This window comes from Eupeodes corollae, chromosome 1, assembly GCF_945859685.1.
Source record: "Eupeodes corollae chromosome 1, idEupCoro1.1, whole genome shotgun sequence".
Taxonomy (NCBI): domain Eukaryota; kingdom Metazoa; phylum Arthropoda; class Insecta; order Diptera; family Syrphidae; genus Eupeodes; species Eupeodes corollae.
The window spans coordinates 8,879,065-8,897,515 of NC_079147.1; the positions used below are offsets into that span (position 1 = coordinate 8,879,065).

An 18,451-nucleotide genomic window follows, 5' to 3' on the forward strand; every position below is an offset into this window, starting at 1 on the left:
TTAGTTTTTAAAACGAATGCTTTCATATGAATCTTTGTTCATGCCCTCGCACCATCTTGTTTGTTTTCAAATTTGTGTTCGCACTATTTTTGTGGGTTTACCTTTTTTTTTGTTGATACGAAAAAATAATGCACTAAATTATATTAATAGATATTAAAGTACCATTTACTTTGCTTGCGTTCAAACCTAAGTACAAAACAACATATTTTTGCCAAAGTTTTGTGTATATCATCGTAAAAAGTATTTACTTTTCAAACATTTCAAAAGTTTGTATGTGTAGAAAGATTGATTGGTATCAATTTAAGTCCAAGTATTGATGTCTCAACATGCCTACTGTAAAGGCAAATGGGTGGAAACGTCCTTACACACTTTAGTACGAACCGTCGAATACTCCTTCCATCATAGAGAATTCACTATGGTTGCTTTCCCTGACATCGAAGGCGCTTTTAACAACGTGGACACATCTGCACTGACATCTCTGAACCTAGAGAGTTCGCTTGAAGAGTTAATTCATTTAATGCCGGCTAACATAATTATTAACTCAAAACTGAGTAACTCTTTTGCTAGAAGATTCTTTAGAAGAGAGGCACTGCAAGATGGTGTTCTATCCCCTCTCCTCTAGAACATAGTAGTAAATGAAATCCCAACTGGTCTGGATGCGGAGGGTCTTAGAGTGATTGCCTTTGCGGATGACGTTACTATAGCAGTTTCAGGAAAACATCTTAACACCCTAAAAAAGTTTTACAAAATGCCTAAAACGAATACTATGGGCTGATCAGTGTGGACTGGGTGTTAAGGGTGTGTCAAGGAAATGCAAAATTGCATTTGTTTACCTCCCTATATTAAAGGTTTCCAATTAAAGTTTTCAGACGGGGAAAAGTACTCAGATAGTCAGACCGCTTTCAAATCTCTGGACTCTTTATTTACAAATTCTATAACAGTCTATAACTGTCGATCATCTCTAATGGAGATGGCACAACAGTTTAATATTCACCAATTCTCAAACGACTTGGAGAAACTGTCTAGATAAGGAAGAGGAGGAAACAGTTCTTCCCCTCCACTGTAAATGCCCTGCTGTAGCTCAAAAATGCAAGAATTACCTATATATATTATATAACGATCTAAACTATCTCATTCATATTAACATAATTACGTTTTCTAAGGGACTCAATCTGGTTTCATTAAGCTTAGAAAAAAAGCTTTAAGATTCATGTGATATCACACCTTTAACTGGCCTAATTGTGTTCTACTCCATCACAAACACCCACTTAAACCTAACCATGAGTCAAAGAACAAAGTAATCCACTATGATCTTGAGATCTATTGCTCATTCTACTGTCCTCTGAGAAATTATATCGTTTGGAGTTGTTTTAAAGGCATTTATTTTTATTTCATTTTGTACTAATGGGTAATTTCCCAGATGACTCTGTCAGATAATGGGGATACCTGAGGTAGTCTGTAGTCTGTATGTAGCAGAATAGGAATTATTAGTTTTTACACAAAATTTTCTATTTGTAAGAAAAACTTTAACATAATTAAAAATATTAGGGGCAAAGCCCCAATCTTTGAGTTTCTTTAACACTTCATGTATTCCTATTCTCTCGAATGCTTTTTTACAGTCTACGGTGAGTATAGATGCATGATTTTTGCAACTCAGTGCTCTAGAGATGTATTCATCTATAAAAAGCATGCTGCATTCATTTTGCGACAATTTTTTCGAGGATTTTAGTGGTACATGAGAGGAGAGAGATGGGTCGGGAGCTATCTGGAGTTAGTCTATCTTTGTAAGGTTTAGAAATCGGTTTAGCTTTGAGGAATGACTGCGGTTTCAAGAATCGTATTGTTTAAATTCAGAAGTCTTTGCTTAGTCTCAGCTTGAAGGTTTTTAATCATATGGTACGATATATTCTGTCCCTGCTTAGAGTTTTTGAAAACAGGCTTCCAGTTCAACCATAGAGATTTCACCCTCAATGAGTTGGGCTTGGGTATTAGCGGCAGATAAGACGATTGATTGACTTATGGGCTCATGTTTCAATGTTTTAAATTTCTCAATTTCAGTCCATTATTTTGTCTTTCAAATTCTCAACCCATCTTCAAGAACCTTGGAAAGATTCCTTTGTTCTTTGTATTCACGCAACTTACTTACTTAATTGAGTTCCCTTTTCGAAACGTGTGTCCAATCCACTGCCATTTGCGCCTTCATATAATTCGTCGTTTGCTGATAATCGTTGCTGTTATTTTCCATTAACTGCAACCGTATAACAATACTGTTTCGACGTTTGAACTGAACAGTCATAGCTTTGTCTTCAAGCTGAGAGAGTTGTTCCTCTAGATATCGGGCAACATCCCGAACGCAGACCTAAAATTTCCCGATACAGTTGGGGATAGCTTTTTCGGTTAAACCTTCGGTAGAGACCATACTTCCAAGATACTGAAAACTCTTTACTTTTTGTTGTGTAAAGTTCACCAGAAAGTATGAGATGTAGGTTCCGAGGCTGAGAATCTTAATTTTTCCCGTGTTTGTTTTCAGACCCACAATTTCTGCTTCTCTCTCCTTCAACATTGTTGCCACCATGGAGATCCATTATCCTGTGAGCTAACAAGCATAAATCGTCTGCATAATTAAGATGTTTTGTACATGTTCACATGTGAGAGCCAAACATTTTTTTTTAGAAGCCAAAAAACTTTAGCCAAGCTTTCTTCAATTCTCAATATCTTCGAAAGCATTTTCTATGGCTCTATATTTTCATTAAAGTTCTTTTTTTAAGACAGTGTGGTTTATTAGAAGTCATGATTGTTTATATAACCAAACGATTTAAAGAAATGTAATTAAATGGACGTTATAACCAAAGATTTTTGTAAAGCCTTTGATAAGGTTAGTCACTAATGGAACATATCTAGAGAACCCATTCAATACCATCTTTGCAAACTCGAGAGTTCCTCAAGGCAACATCTATTATGTTTTTGTCTTAAAAATGACGACGCTATTAAATAATAACTCAACTGTGTATTCATGCTACTCTAAACTACCTTATCTGCCTCTAACTTACTCTAACAATATTTTGACTCATTGCAGACTTGGCGGGACAAAATTGTTGTCTTAGAATTTAGCCAACTCAATTTCAATCTAAAAAGTTCACCCGTAAGCTATTAAATCTTCGCTACCAAGTTTATTGTGTCCACGATTATGTTTTTCAAACTGTCATTTCTATTTGTGACCTAGTAGTTATTCTTGATACTCAGTTAATTAAGTTTTCAAACCCATTATGATCTTATTATTAACAAGACAAACTTCTCGATCGCTCAATTTCTTAATAACCTTTCTTGAATACAGTAGCTAAGTCTGGTTTCCATATTGGAACTCGATCTTTCCATCTTTTCTCCAGTCGTACTTATTCCTGTTCGCCAAGTAGTTGTTGATCCAATTGTCTGCCCTCCTTTGTGTGCGGGATCTACTATACTGCATTGCTTGATCCGCAACCCATAGCATCTATGGGTTCGTTACCTTTCCTCGCATCTTTAAGATGTTTCGCATACATCTATTAACGAACATTTGCAGCTTTCTTGTGACAGTGTCAGAACATTCGCAGCTTGGTCTTCAAGCCAAAAGAATTATTTCTCCAGACTAGGGACAGTATTCTAGAACATAGCTTAAGATTTTCTGTTTACGTCGAATTCAATTTCGCCACAATATTTCCGAGGTTTAATGCATCTTCTACCATTTCCTCCGGCTTTCAGAAATATTATCTTGGATTGATGAAGAATTTCCAAGGCTAATTCTATTATTTTTTGTCGAGTTAATATATAGCAACACTATTTCTGCTTTTTTCTCCACTCATGTTGTCATTTGATAAAGATCTGTGACCCTTTGAGAGAGAAAGCATACGACGGCGTCTGCGTTCAAGGCAAACCAAATAAATTCCATACTGACACTGTCGAACGACTTTTCAGTTTATATCTGTAGACTTGCGAATACGTTTGAAACAAGCGATGACCATCAAATTAAAAAAAGAAATTTTATATTCTTGTTCAATGGAACAGACTTTTATTACTTGTTATATTGTGTAAGTAAGAGGTAAGTAAATTTGTTTATAGCTCTTGTTCAACTATTATTCTATGTAGAGTTTGCAAATTCGACCAAAAAGCTACAGTTGGTTATTTTAAAACATGGAGATCAAACTATTGTTGCGCGTTGTTGTGTAGTTCCATTTATGTACAAGATATTTTTTCTTTGGGGTTACTTTGTATTTCTTTGCTTTTGACTCAAATATAATTTACTAAAAATGATTCCAGCAACGTTTAAACCCTCTTTCACGGATTGCACAAAGTATCAATATTTTTATTCTTTCTCTTGCAGATTGCCATCAGGTGGTAGTGATTACAGATCGGCCGACATCAACGAGTCTAAGAAAATGCATCAGCCTCAGATGCAACATCCGCAAGCATCAAACATCGCAGACGATTCATTAAGCTCGCTTTCCATTGAATCAGAAGAGGATACGAATTTACTTAGTCAGGTACAAAAATTGATACACAATTTATATGTACATTATATTATTCTCAAACCAACAAACCTTTCTTCCTTTATCTCTCAATCAGGCTATTGCCGCTGGTTGCAATAGACCCAAGTCCAATCTTGGTTTCAATTCGTCAAACAAACGTCCCTTATCCTCATCACAACCGATTCCCACATCATCGAGATCGGCAACTAATCAACACCTTTCATCAAATCATCATCAAAAAACATTCGATGGCAATGAGTCTATCAGTTCCGTTGACTCGAGCGACTCGAACGACAACCAGTCCAAGTCACTATTTGAGCAATGCATCCGAACTGGTATGAATAAAAAGACGCGACATCAATCAGATAAGTTACAGCAACAAGGCCGCTCTTCAACATCGAATCCAAATTTGAACGTTACTCCCAAGTTAGCACAACACTCGAGCATACCGCGTGTGCCGAATCCAAAGACACCATTGCGTTTGGATCGGGAACGCCAGAGAGATCGTGAACGTAAGGATGAGCAGCTTTTGCAAGAATGCATAAGCACCGGCATGGCAAAGAGTGCCGGAACTAATCAAATCAGACCTCCAGCAAGACACACTAGGCACATGCTGTCTTCAGTCGACACTATGTTTAACCAAAGACGCACCAACGATCCGCATCATATTCCACATGTTGCAAATTTCGCAACAGCCAACATGCAGGCGCAATCGCCGGCAGTCATCCCTACAATGGTCCCGACGATGACGCAGAAGTTGTCAAAAAACGGGGAAACTACGTCTGCAGCTGTGTTGGAACAGTATCAACATCGGGAAATTACTACATCTCCAAGTGCCCCCAACACAGCTCCAGGCGTAGGGATGAAAGAGTATCCAGACGGCACAAAAGACCCAAAAAGTCTTCAACATCTGCAATTGACGGCGGCGGCGTCGGGCAAGGCGGAGGAGGTTGTATTAACCCACGACAGCAACCGCCCAACGACAATTGGGTCTAGCACAAGCAGTGCAGAGGGCGGTGGAGCAGAATCTTTACTGCTGGCTAGTATGAATACCACATGGACGGACGAGTATCCGGGACAGGGAATGATCAGCAGTCAGGACTCCTTCCAAGAATCGCAGTCCGTTTCGTTTGATATGGATAATTCAAGCCACCAGCAAGTTACTCCCATTGTACCCAACAAACACAAGGATCCAGACCTCATGTTAAAATCCGTTGAACGACTGACCCACGATTATGTGTCCACAGCCGAGTACTTGAGGGCTGCCGACAATAGTGACTTGACAGACGAAGCAGTATGCAACAATAAATACAACAGCAACACCACAACCACAACATCCAACAACACCTGGAGTGAGGACACATGCCCCAACGATGTTTCATTCCCCAGCGTGAGCATATCTGCTCCGATGATTGCCTCTCTGCAGGATGACGACGATGACGATCAGACTTCCATGCTAATTGATCACTCATCGTTCCGATTCAAAGGTGATATGCACGACTTTGCTGAGATAACTCCAACCAATGAGGCCCAGCCATTTGAATCTTTGTCAATGCAAACCATGAATACAGTCGAGGAAGTTGGCACCTCCCAGCCCAATTCCTTGGAAACAGAAACCGACACTTTAGTAAACGATGAGATAGCTGCAGTCGTTTCGGAAAATGAACACCTGACTGAGCTATCAAGCGAAGGGATCAGATTCCACGTAGGCGGAGAAGTGAAACAGGTTCCGTTGCCAGTTGCCTCGACAAACAACTACTTGACCCCAGGATTTGGAGTGCCATCTGTTATGACGAACTCTACGATTATCGCTCTGGAAGCTAACAGATTGGCTGATAATTTACTGAACGATATGACTCAAAGCACCAACAGTCTTGATCTGGACAATATTCGTCCGCCGTCTTGCATGGAATCACTGAGTATGTCTGGTTGCTATGAAGTTCCGCAAAGTCCGCAACTGTCTAGATTAAGGAAGAAATCGTTGCCTGCCGGTATTGTGGCAAGACGTGCTCTAGGCCATCTACCGGCAGCACTAAACGGTAGCCTGGAGAGTGTCAATTCAAGTTGCAACCTAGAAAACATAAAACCCCCATCACTTATGGATGAACTCCTGGACTCAATGATAAGTGTATCAAGCATTCAATCGGAAATTGTCGACCAGAGCCTGAACAACACAACAGTGAGTAACTACGAGACGGCCTATGACTTCGATGATAACACCATCACTTTGCAAAGCTGCTCCGAGATACTGCCTCGAGATGGTTACGATTCAAATGAAACGCCACTGCAATCAGATTTCAGCTCTGCCGAATCGACACCAAGAAAATATCGCAATGTCAACGGAGTGAAGAGAACTTTAACGCCCAAGCAGAAAAGGAAGCTTGTCAAGGACCGCTTTAAAACATACACAATTGCAGCAGATTTTGCTCTCAACGAAAACTACAATGGTGAACTGGAAGAATTAGACTTTGACGGGGACGAAGATGAAGTCCTGCAAATAGAAATTGAAGAAGTTGAAGACGTTGCCGAAAACGCCGGTCCACATGCACTAAAGAAGAGTCCGTCGGCGATTCAAAGAAGAACTGCAAATCCCGAACGCTATCGCACTCGGACCATCAGCTATACGTGTGACCAGGAATCGAATAATTTTGATGTAAGCTTTAGCTAAATTTAATATAACTGTTTGTCTGGTGCTTAACATATTCTTTTCCTAATTTCAGATTCAATCAATTGGTGCGAGTAACGATCAAGAAAGTCTAACTTCAACTGACGATTGCTCCGAAGAGATGTCCTCCATCAAGGCGATGACAAAGCAGTTTAAATTTATTGCTTCTCCCGATCTGATCGCTGACCACACTCCGATTGACATGGAAGAAGGAAGTTCGATGCAGACGGTGGTGATTGCTCCTTCCACAGCGACCACAGCTGAAAGTGACTACAATAGCATGGAATGTGATCAAACTTCTGAGACCGAGTCGTGCTATCAGAACGAGGAGGAAGCTCCTACGAAGCGTTTGGTCAGACCACGAATTGTTAAGCTAGGTGACAAGGATTCCGGAACGGAAGTGAATTTCAGCGAAGACGGTCTGACACCACCTGAATCGGTTGTAAAAGCAGTACGTGGACGGAAGAAACCCCAATACATATCACCTTACCGCAAAACAGCAACAACCCGTCTTTCGTTTCCCAGCAAGGCTCAAATAAATAACATAACAAACATTGCTGTCAACAAGACGTCACAACTCAAGAAATTGCCCGTGACAAGTCTCAAACAAAAGAACTCCAAACCGTTAGTAGCTGTTGGTGGTGTGGCTGCTTTCAAGAAATCTGATGTGCCATCCAAGTTGGGTCCAAATGTGGTCCCAAGTGTGTCTCCTAACAAAAAGCCAAAAAATGATACGACTACGTTAGTTGTACCGGCAGCCGCTCCTCCGCCAGCACTTGAACGGCAAGGAACTTTTGTTCAGGATGAACCAACAATCACTGATGTTCCAGTACCTGTTGTGGTTTCGCCGACTCGTGCTTCGAAGCTGCCTTTGAAGAAATCGATTGCCACTAAGCTGAAGCCGCCCTCCTCGAAAGTAGCTCCAACTGTTGTTGGAAAGCTTCCGAGACAAGTAACCATGCCCGCCCGACCCTATACGGCAGCTCCAAGCATCGATTCAAAACGCAAAGGTCTTATCGGAGTGCGCAAGTCGCCCAGCGTGCCAACCGTACCCCAGCGATCGAACAGCAATGCCTCAATCCGGGTTACACCCTCGGTGCAATCGCTGCGATCCAATCTTCCGTCAACCAATCCTCCATCACGCAGCAATTCTAACTTGACGACGGCAACGAAGATAAACCAAATCAGTAGTCGCATCGCAGGCATATGGAAGAAGGTAGACGAAGCTAAGCGATCCGCATCCAAAACAACTCCTATGGCACCAACAAGGCAGGCGACGACGGTAGCGCCCACAAAACCCTCTCAACTCCGGACAGTAGGCAAACTTAACCGAAGCTCAACTTTCGACAACAGTCCGGCAGAGGCACCCAAAAAGCAGCCGCTCTCCACAGTTGCCGCGGGCTCGAAAGGTGCCAATCAGGTTCACATTTCGCCGACGAAGAGAATTCCCGTCACCGTTTCGCCCAGAAAGCGTTTCGAATAGGAAACCTAACCTCCATATTCTTTGTTTTTTTCATACAAGAAAGCTTAGCCAAATGTTAATGTTAAGATCTTTTGATATTGATCACAGCAATGGATTTGTATTTTCTGAAACCAAAACTTGTAAGACTTGAGAAGCATATTACTTGTAGTTTTATCTTTAAAATTAAATTCAATTTTCGTGTTTAATTATCATATTTTTTAAATAAAATTTGCATTAATTAGTTTGTAGCTTAGTTAGTAAACATTAGAAAAACATTCTCAATTCTGCAGCACAGTGTCTTAGGTCTATTCAGCGATGATGTACCCAAGATCGTGGTTTTAGACATGAGCTTGTGCTCCAGAATTGACAGTGCTTGAAAAGATATTGAATTATTCTCTCATTTGTATAGTATCAGTAGTTTTTAACTTCAACTTGGGTAACAATGTCTAATTTAATTAAATATATATTAAAATATACAAATAGGCAGCTTCAAGGATGGGATGATATGAAAAATCATTTAATTTTAGTTTTATTGGATAAACATTACATTATTTCTTTGATCTTTCTCTTTCTTCCTCTTTTTTCTTAAAAGTTACAAAATTTAAAAACAAGTTATTTAATAAATTATAAGTTCTTAGACCTTAAGACCATGTGTAGCTTATGTAAGTTATTTATTTATATATTTTTCGAAAACCAATCAACTAACAGGAACAATACACAAAAACAAGAAGTAGTAATAATAATAACTGAGGTATATGATATTGATAACGATAATGATAAATAATAGTAGAGAGATGTTTTTTTGTAAGAAGATTGCTTTGAATCAAAATAAACATTATTAGCAATATTGTGTAGACATTTTGTTTTTGAATATAAGTTATAACCCACAGTACTGTATAATCCCTTTATGCATATTTAAAAAGAAAATTATTGTTAAAAACTACATTTAAAAATATTAAAACAAAACAAAACCAACAACAACAAAAATATTGTCTGTTCCTCTGAAATATAATCAAATAAATAAATAATTGTAATGGTATTATTTTTATTGTTTAATTTTTGATCAGGCGACGCAACATTAATAACTTTAGATTTGGAGTAAAGTTTCGAAAGACGGAAACTATTGAGGAAAATCGTATTCGAAATAAGCCTATTGAAACAACCCTATATAAAATATATCTATCAGCTACGTTCTTGAGAAATTTTCTGTGTTCTATACTCTACGAATGTGCCCGTGAGGTTATCTCAAAATCGGGCATCAACGAGAACTATAAAATGCTGCTTTTGGAGTTTTACTTTTCACCAGGATATTTTATTTTGAACCAACAGTTTTATTTGCAAATAGATGACGTTAACTTTTTGCAGATATCTGGGGCCTGATTATGAGGTTCGCAGCGGATCTTTTTCAATTCGACCTTTCAAATTCGACTCTCTTCAATTCAGGCTGATTCTAAATAACTATTCCCCGGGAATTTGCTCCCCTTTTTCAATTCACTTATTCAGCCCAATTCATAATATTCCCGGGGAAAACAATTCCCCGGGAGACTTGATCTCCCGAGAGTAAAATTCTCCTATTCCGAATTCCCCGGGAGACAGTCTTTCCCTTCGAACTCGGGAACGAAAATTTTGTAGGGGTACAAAAGTTTCAGAAAAGGAAAACAAACATTTTGAAATTGATATTTATGCATAAATAAATGCATATATAAATAAATTAAATTAAAAAATGTTCAGTATTGCAGCAAGAATCTTGTTTAAAGAGGAGTTAGAAGAACATCAAAGCTCAAGGGTTGTTAGAAGATATTTGAGGGACAGTTCGAACCCTTTGGAGTTGCCTCAATGGTTGTAAGTACTTGTAAATTCAAAAAGATTTATTCTAAATTTGTTTTTCTAGTTTCATTAAACAACTTGAGTCTTAGGTTTCAAAAGTATTAAAGAGTTAACAAAGTTGTCTTCAAGTATTTGCTGGATATTCTCTCTAGGTCCTTTGATCCAGCTAAAAAAAATTTTGCGATTCCACCAATAACAAAATTGAGTGCTTTTTTTGCGTTTCTTCGCTGAAGGAGGATACCAAATGGGGGTGGGAAAAGACTACATTGTTGGACTGGCCCAACCTAGTTTTAGCAAAGTGCTTGCCAAAGTCTTAAACGTTTTGGAGGAGCAAATATGTCCAGAATGGATAAAAGTATGCCAAACGGCCGCAGAAAAAAGAAGAGTTGCGCTGGCCTTCTACTCAAAACATAACTTTCCTGGCATTGTAGGGTGCGTTGATGGAACGCACGTTCGGATCATTGCCCCATCTGTAAACAAACATTTATATTATAACAGAAAGGGAACATACAGCCTAAATGTTATGCTAGTTTGTGATGATCAACTAAGAATTCAATACGTTGATGCCTCCAATCCAGGAGCGTGTCATGATTCTTTCATTTGGAATATAAGCGCGTTGAGGGCCCATTTTGAGCAGGAGTATTTAAACGGCATGAGAAATTTTTGGCTTCTTGGTAAGTTATTTTTAGTACTATGTATATCACGTATCCCTTCTTAATTTACTTGGTAATCTTTTTAGGAGACGCCGGATATCCTTTGGAACCGTGTCTTTTGACTCCTCATAGGACACCACATAGGACACGACTAAATATAGGAATCGACCTTTAAGAATATATTTTTTCTGATCACTCCAAACCTATGATTATATATGTACATGTAAATATATGTTAATAGAAATTAATCTACTGAATTTTTGTTTAAATATGTTTACTTTTTTCCATTCTGTTTGTGTTTTTCTTGGTGGTCCCCACGAATTCAGCTTATTTTCCACCATTTGCCAAAACAATGCCACTTCCTCCTTTGTTTTCGTTGAGCCTCCATCAAATTTAAAAGCATTTCAAGCTGACACCCTTGTTTAATGTTTTTGACCTTAACATATTTGAAATCTTATCAATTATTATTGCAAAAAAAAAGAAAAACTTACATTTTATTTTGTAACTCTCCAGCTCAATTGTCGGGAACAATCTCGCGCCAAATGAATTCGTATTTTCCTTGTTTTCGACATTTAGAACAGCTACTTTTTTTCCCGGAGTATTTTTTCCCATTTTCGAACTTGTTTAGAATAAGGGAAATTGAAAAGAATTTTTTATTTAGAATGAGAGAGTAGGGAAAAGGGAAATATTTCCCCGGCAATTGCCATTTAGAATTGGCAAAAAATCCCCAGGAATTTTGTTCCTCTTTCCATTTCCCTTATTACAAAGTCTGCTATTACACGATGAATCTAGATGCATGCGACATCTTCGAATTCTTCTTTGTGATCCTATCCTGTTTCTCAAGTGCTATTACACGTTGAAACTAGAGTCATGAATCTATTTTGACAGTTCTCTTTCATTTTTATTTCGTCATCGACTTGTTTGTTTGTCTGTTTACTTTTATTAATCGAGAAAATTTTGTTATTCTTTAAAATTAATAAAAAAACATTTTGTTTTGTAAACTTTATGAGTTTTATCATCAAAATATAATTTATAATCAAAAAACAAAGACATAGATTCCTACAAAATGAACTGTCCGTCGAAGTTTGCTTTTCGAACAACGAAACCATATGAAAGAGAATACCAAAAATACGAATAAGAGAACAGAGAAACGTCAAATTGTCGCAAGGAAAATTTTACCCGTGCGACACAGGTCGATTTTCTTGCGTCTCATGTTTTCGAATTTTTTTTCTCTTTTGCACTTATGTTGTTCGAAGTGTCGCATGCATCTAGATTCATCGTGTAATAGCAGACAAACAATCTTCAAATAAGGGACAAAATTCTCGGGGAAAAAAGTAGGAATTATAAATTTCAAAAAAGGGAAAGTTTTTACTCGTCTCCCGCCGAATTGTTCCCCAAAAATTAGTTGGAGAAATAGAAACAAAAAATGTAAGTTTATGTTTATTCCATCGGAAATAAATTAAAGTTTTAATAATTGTATAGGTTCAAAACCAGCCCAATTCTAAATGAAAATTCCCAGGGAAATATTTCCCTTTTCCCTTCTCTCATATTCTAAACGAAAAATTCCCGGGGATTTTGTTCCCTTTTCTCTTTTCCCTTATTATAAACTAACTTCGAATGTGGGAACAAATACTCCGAGAAAAAAGTAGGCATTCTAAATGTCACAAGAAGGGAATTAAAAAATGTATTTGGCGCGAGTCTCTTCCCGATAAATTTGGTGGGGAGTTTGACCAAAATGTAAGATTTTATTTATTTTTTAAAACAATAAATGTTAAAATTTGAGTTTTTTTAGGTCTAAAACAACAAACAAGTGCCAGCTTCAAATTCTGTTGAGTTTGATGGAAGCCCAACGCGATATTGCTTGTGGCTTCCAGAAAGGAAGCAAGGAGGAGGTGTTACTGTTTTGGCATGCGGCTGAAAATGCTTTAAAGGTAATTTTTTTAAACGAAAATTCGATAATTTATTATTAAGAAGTGCGTGTTATTATTTTAGGTGTGGTGTGACCAGAAAAAATATGTTAGAGCTAAGGCTGCTACAAACCTTAAGGCCAGAAATGGTACTGGCGGTGGGCCAAACAAAGAACAAAAACTTTCCGACTATGAACAGGCTGTCTACGACTTAATTGGGATGAAAGAGTCAATAGAAGGTGTAACAGCAAAAACTTTTGGCCTGGAAACAAAAAAGGTAAACAAAGAAAATGTTCAACCTCCGGAAAACGAACCTGTAGTTGAAGGATACCTCCAGGAATTAGTTATTGAAGCCCTATATGACGAACCAGAATCAACTCCAGTAAATACAACGCAAAGGGGTTACCCTCGTCCGAGTACAAGTAGTACAATACAAAGAAAAGGACTGCCTCAGAAGCTTTTGATGAGGAACTTAAGACTCAAAGGGAGTTATGTGAGGCTGTCAAGGGTGTAGTTGAGGAAATTAAAGAAAATAGAAGAAACACCACAAAAGTTTACCGAGCTCTTGACAAAATTTATGAATTTAAAAAAAAAGTTATGAAGATTATTTGGCGATAAAAAAAGAAAAATTTGAGGAAGTTAAACGACACAACCAACGCATGGAGCAATTAAGAGTTCAAGAAATCGAAGATAAAATTGAAAGTAACCGTCGGCTTCTTGAAATAAAAGAACTAAAAGCTCAAGTTTTCCAGTTGTCGAAAGATTGAACAGTTATCCTTCGAAATATTTATTTTTAAGTTTCATTACCTTCTGTGATTTTTTTATTTTTATGATTTTTAAGTTTTTACAATAGTTGCTTAGTGTGTATGCATATGAATTCCGTTATTTTTTTGTTGTTAATTGTTAATTGTTAATTGATTTAAAAACGTGTGATATTAAATAAATAAATGAATTACTTTTGAATAAATTAATTAATGTTTTATTGATGTATTACATACATATGTTTAAAGGTTGATGCCTATATTTTGTCGTATTCTCTGCGCCGCTGTGGTATACTCAGATCTTTCTTGTGATGCGATTTCAAGAGGAATTTCAGAAATTTCAGGTGTTACAGAAATCAATTCATCGTCCATAGGATCGGCTTTATAATAAATGCATATGTTATGCAATGCGCAGCACACATTTATAATTTTCGCTGCCTTCGCCGGGCAGTAGTGCAGCTCTCTCGCGCCAAGAAGGCATCTCCACCTGTTTTTTAGGACTCCATTCGTACGTTCAATTATATTACGAGAGCTTGTGTGGACCTCATTAAACTTACTTTCTCTTGACCCTGGGACAGGTGTTCTATGAGGGGTCAAAAGCCATGGTTCCAAGGGGTATCCCGCGTCACCTATGAAGTTAACAATAATATAAGAAATTAATAATTGACAAAATTGTTTAGTATTTTAGTAACTAACCAAGAATCCAAAAATTTCTTGCTCCATTTAAATATTCCTGCTCAAAGTGCACCTTTAGTGGGCTCACATTCCAAATGAAGGAATCATGACATGCACCTGGATGGGAAGCATCGACGTACGAAATTCTTAATTCATTGTCACAAAGGAGCATGACATTAAGGCTATATTTTCCTTTTCTATTATAAAATATGTGCCTGTTTTCAGAAGGGGCAATGATCTGAACGTGCGTTCCGTCAACACAACCAACAATTCCAGGAAAATTATGTTTCGTATAGAACGCCAACGCTATATTTCTTTTTTCTGCAACTGTTTTAGGTAGTTTTATCCACTGTGGACATAATTGCTCCTCTAAAACTTCAAGTACTTCAGCTAGCACCTTGCTGAAACTAGGTTGAGCCATACCAACCCTTCCTTCGTTTCCGACCCCGGTTTGATACCCTCCCTCAGCAAAAAAACGTAAACATGCGCTCAATTTAATGATTGGTGGGATTCCAAAACGCTTTCTTGTTGGTTTACTGTACATTATGTGGACATCCAAAAAGTATTTAAAGGAAACCTTGTTTACTCTATAATGCTTTTGAAACCTAAGAAAAAAATGATTTTTTAAAAATTATGATAGACAATATTTGAATGAATGAATACTTACAGCCATTGAGGCAACTCGAAGGGATTCGCACTATCTCTTAAAGATCTTCTAAGAGTCCTTGGTTTTACATGTTCACTTTCTTCATATTCTTCACGTAAAATCCTTGCCGCGATTGAAAACATTTTAAATTTTTTTTAATTTGAATGATGAAAATTTTGTTCGCGAGTTATTTTTCCTGTCAAACAATACGAAACAGCTGATTCGAAAATCAAAATTCTCCATTCCCGATTTCGAAGGGGAAAATGTCTTCCCGGGGAATTCGAAATAGGAGAATTTTACTCTCGGGAGAACAAGTCTCCCGGGGAATTGTTTTCCCCGGGAATATTAAGAATTGGGCTGAACAACTAATAAGTCGCAGCTGCAAATGTTGCTGAATTTAATGCAGGAATGTCGGGATATCGCCTGTGGATTCCAGAGCAGGCCAAAGGAAGAAGTGTTACAGTTTTGGGAGAAGACAGAGAGGGAAATAAATTCATGTGGGCCGCCGATAAAAACAATTCCAAAATGTAAAAAAAGTAAGCATTAACAACAATTTTTGTACACTTATTTGTTTATCAACTTATTATCAAAGGTGTGGAGTGATCAAAAAAATATGTCCGAGCAAAGGCGGCTGAAAATTTAATATCGAAAAATTCCACTGGTGGTGGGCCTAACAAAGAATACAAATTTTCCGATTTTGAACAGGCCATACATGATTTAGTTGGCATAAAAGAGTCTGTGGAATGTGTCGCTGCAGCAACGTTTGGTTTGGGCGCCGTTCCAAAGAGGAAAGGAAATAAAGAAAATATAGGGCCACCCGCAAAAGTTTTGATTTCATCACCAGTTGAGTTTCTTGAAGGAGTTCTCGCCTCGCCATCCCCAAAGAATATTCCTAAAAAAAAACCTTATTCTCGCCCGCAAGGGGAATTAAAACTTCAAAAATATTGTATGCCACACAATGAAGGATTTGGCTGAAGGAGTTAAAGAGAACTTTACAGTACAAAAGGAACTTCGTGAAGCTCTCAAAGCTGTATTAGAAGAAGCAAAAGAAAGCCGTCGGCACACTTCAAAAATTTACCATGCACTTGATCAGGGAAATAAAAACAGCCAAGAACTTCTTAACGTAAAAAAAAAGAAAAATTAAAAGAAACTAAACGACACAACTTGGCTTTGGAGGAGTTACGAAATCGGGAGCTCGAAAACAAAATTGAGTACAATCGTTGGACTTCCAGGACTTCTCTAAGCACTTTACTGAAGCAAGGCTGGGATAAAATAACATTAAAGTCTTTTCCAACCCCTATTTGGTATCATCCCATAGCGAAAAAACGCAAGCAACACTTTTTACCTGTTTCACAGGATTTAATAAGACATCCAACAAGTACTTAAAAGCAATTTTGTTGACTCTAAAATATAAAATAAGAAAATAATTATAAATAACAAAATATAAGAATATAAATAAGAAAAACTCCCTCTACAAACACTTGTAGCTTCAATCTGTCGCAAATTTGGAATCTTATTTTTAACTCTTCGGTCGATCCATACCAACATTGATTCAGTGAGCACAGTTTGCTCTCAACTTGCGATTCACTACCAACCAACAACAAGATACAGAACGCAGCAAACATCGCTTATAACATCTTAATGGTACTCGTAGTTCTCCGTTGACTACGGTGAATGCAATTCGAAACGTTGATGGGGGGGGGGGGGGGGAATTATATACTAATCCATCGGAAATCACACAAAGAATTTTTGTTATGAAAAAAAGTGTAATTGCGCATTTATTTTTCTCTAAAAATGCATTTTTTCTATTTTCCGGACGAAAATTCATTTTCCTGAACAGCTGATATCGGCTTTCTGTAGACAATTTTCAATTTTCTATTGATTTCAAGGTCGAGGTAGGGCAAAGCTATACTTCATATAGCTGATGTGAACGGCTACGATAAATTAGTCATAGACCATTTGATCAAAGAAGTTAAAGCTCAGCAACATCAGAACGTTTTTTGGCCAAAACACAAGTTCAAATAAACAACGCGTCACTTTACCCTTCACCCCGAATATCACCAACAAGCTAATACATGTCTTTGCTAAATCAGAAATGAGCATTGTACATACAACTTACTTACTTAAGGTGGCGCTACAGTCAGGGGCGGACCTGGGCCTCAATCAACAGTGAATCAGTCCGTATCCGAGGCTTGTTGGTGCTTCGCAACTAAAGGTATTTTTTACGTGGCCAGGAAGTCGCCCCGACGACGGCACAACCCCCAACCTGGACGGCCAGATCCTTAGTACAACTCCAAGGAAGGGGAGCCGGGTAAACATTGTACATACAAACAACAACAAATTCAAATCTATCCTAGGATCAACAAAAGACCACATACCAACTAATCGATGCAGCGGCATTTACCAAATTTCTTGCTCTAACTGCAACAAAAAATGGAAAATATTTTTGGGTATTTATTAATAGTAAAAAAATGTCAAATGTTATTCCTAGCAGTATGAACTACTTTGGTTCTACATTTTCGGATCTTTCCAATATTTGTAATTCGTTTCGATTCAAATCACTCAAAATCTAATTCAGATCCATTAAGAATAGCCGAATTATCTAATCATGGTTATAAGGTTGACATAGGACAGGTAGAAAATAATATTTCGGAAATCGAAAAGGTCATTCTAATTTAAATAACAATTGCAAGCCAGACCTTGATGAAATTCCACCAATTATTTTAAGGAAATGTGCACTTGCTTGTTGTGGCCACCGATGAGCCAGATTTGTCGCCACCTATGAACCAGATTTGTCCTAGGTGGAGTCACCATTCCTGCAAGTAAAATTTGAATAACATTAGACAATTGAGAAAAAAAAATATTTACAAGGCTGAACAGGAAAATGGACGGAGTAAAACTCCGCCCTGGTCAGAATATGAAAAAGTAAAGACTTACCTTAGGCATTTGTAATCCTAAATAAAATTTTGTTTTTATCTGTTTTTAGGTCCATTGTTTGTTTTTGTGTCCATTTTTAAATTGTTTTATTTTTCCATGCGCGCACGACTTTCAAGTTCGATGAAATGAAATGACAAAACGGACTACCGACCGACTAAATTAGAGAGTTAGTTAGAAAGAGAAAGGGGTCTCAAATAAGGAAAAGAATAATAGATAATGTAGAAAAGGATGACGAGGTTAAGCAGCGCCACCGATCTATTTTTTTGGATTTTGACAAGGACGACAACATATAGAGAATGTCTTTATTTAAATTAAAGTTCCGGCGAAATGGGAATGACAAGGGAAAGTAGTAATGGAAAAAGGGTTCAGAGATAGGCTGGTGGGAAAAGAAGCTTACTTATAGGACTATATAGGAG

General features: G+C 37.7%; 2 protein-coding genes across 2 annotated transcripts in view; one reads left to right on the forward strand and one right to left on the reverse strand.

Moving 5' to 3' along the window:
* LOC129943274 (uncharacterized) overlaps positions 1-9,668 on the forward strand; it is a 36,164-nt gene extending 26,496 nt beyond the window's left edge. The window contains exons 4-6 of the mRNA XM_056052592.1: positions 4,358-4,517; positions 4,600-7,155; positions 7,223-9,668. Coding sequence (XP_055908567.1) covers positions 4,358-4,517; positions 4,600-7,155; positions 7,223-8,650 — 4,144 coding nt within the window. The 3' untranslated portion in view covers positions 8,651-9,668. The remainder of the gene's footprint in view (positions 1-4,357; positions 4,518-4,599; positions 7,156-7,222) is intronic.
* Positions 9,669-13,755: 4,087 nt separating this feature from the next.
* On the reverse strand, positions 13,756-15,449 carry LOC129940637 (putative nuclease HARBI1). The gene is made up of 3 exons (XM_056049029.1): positions 15,120-15,449; positions 14,474-15,057; positions 13,756-14,406 (listed from the first exon to the last, which is right to left on the reverse strand). The coding sequence occupies exons 1-3, from the start codon at positions 15,239-15,241 to the stop codon at positions 14,021-14,023; spliced, it is 1,092 nt and encodes a 363-aa protein (XP_055905004.1). The 5' UTR covers positions 15,242-15,449; the 3' UTR covers positions 13,756-14,020.
* Positions 15,450-18,451: the final 3,002 nt, after the last annotated feature.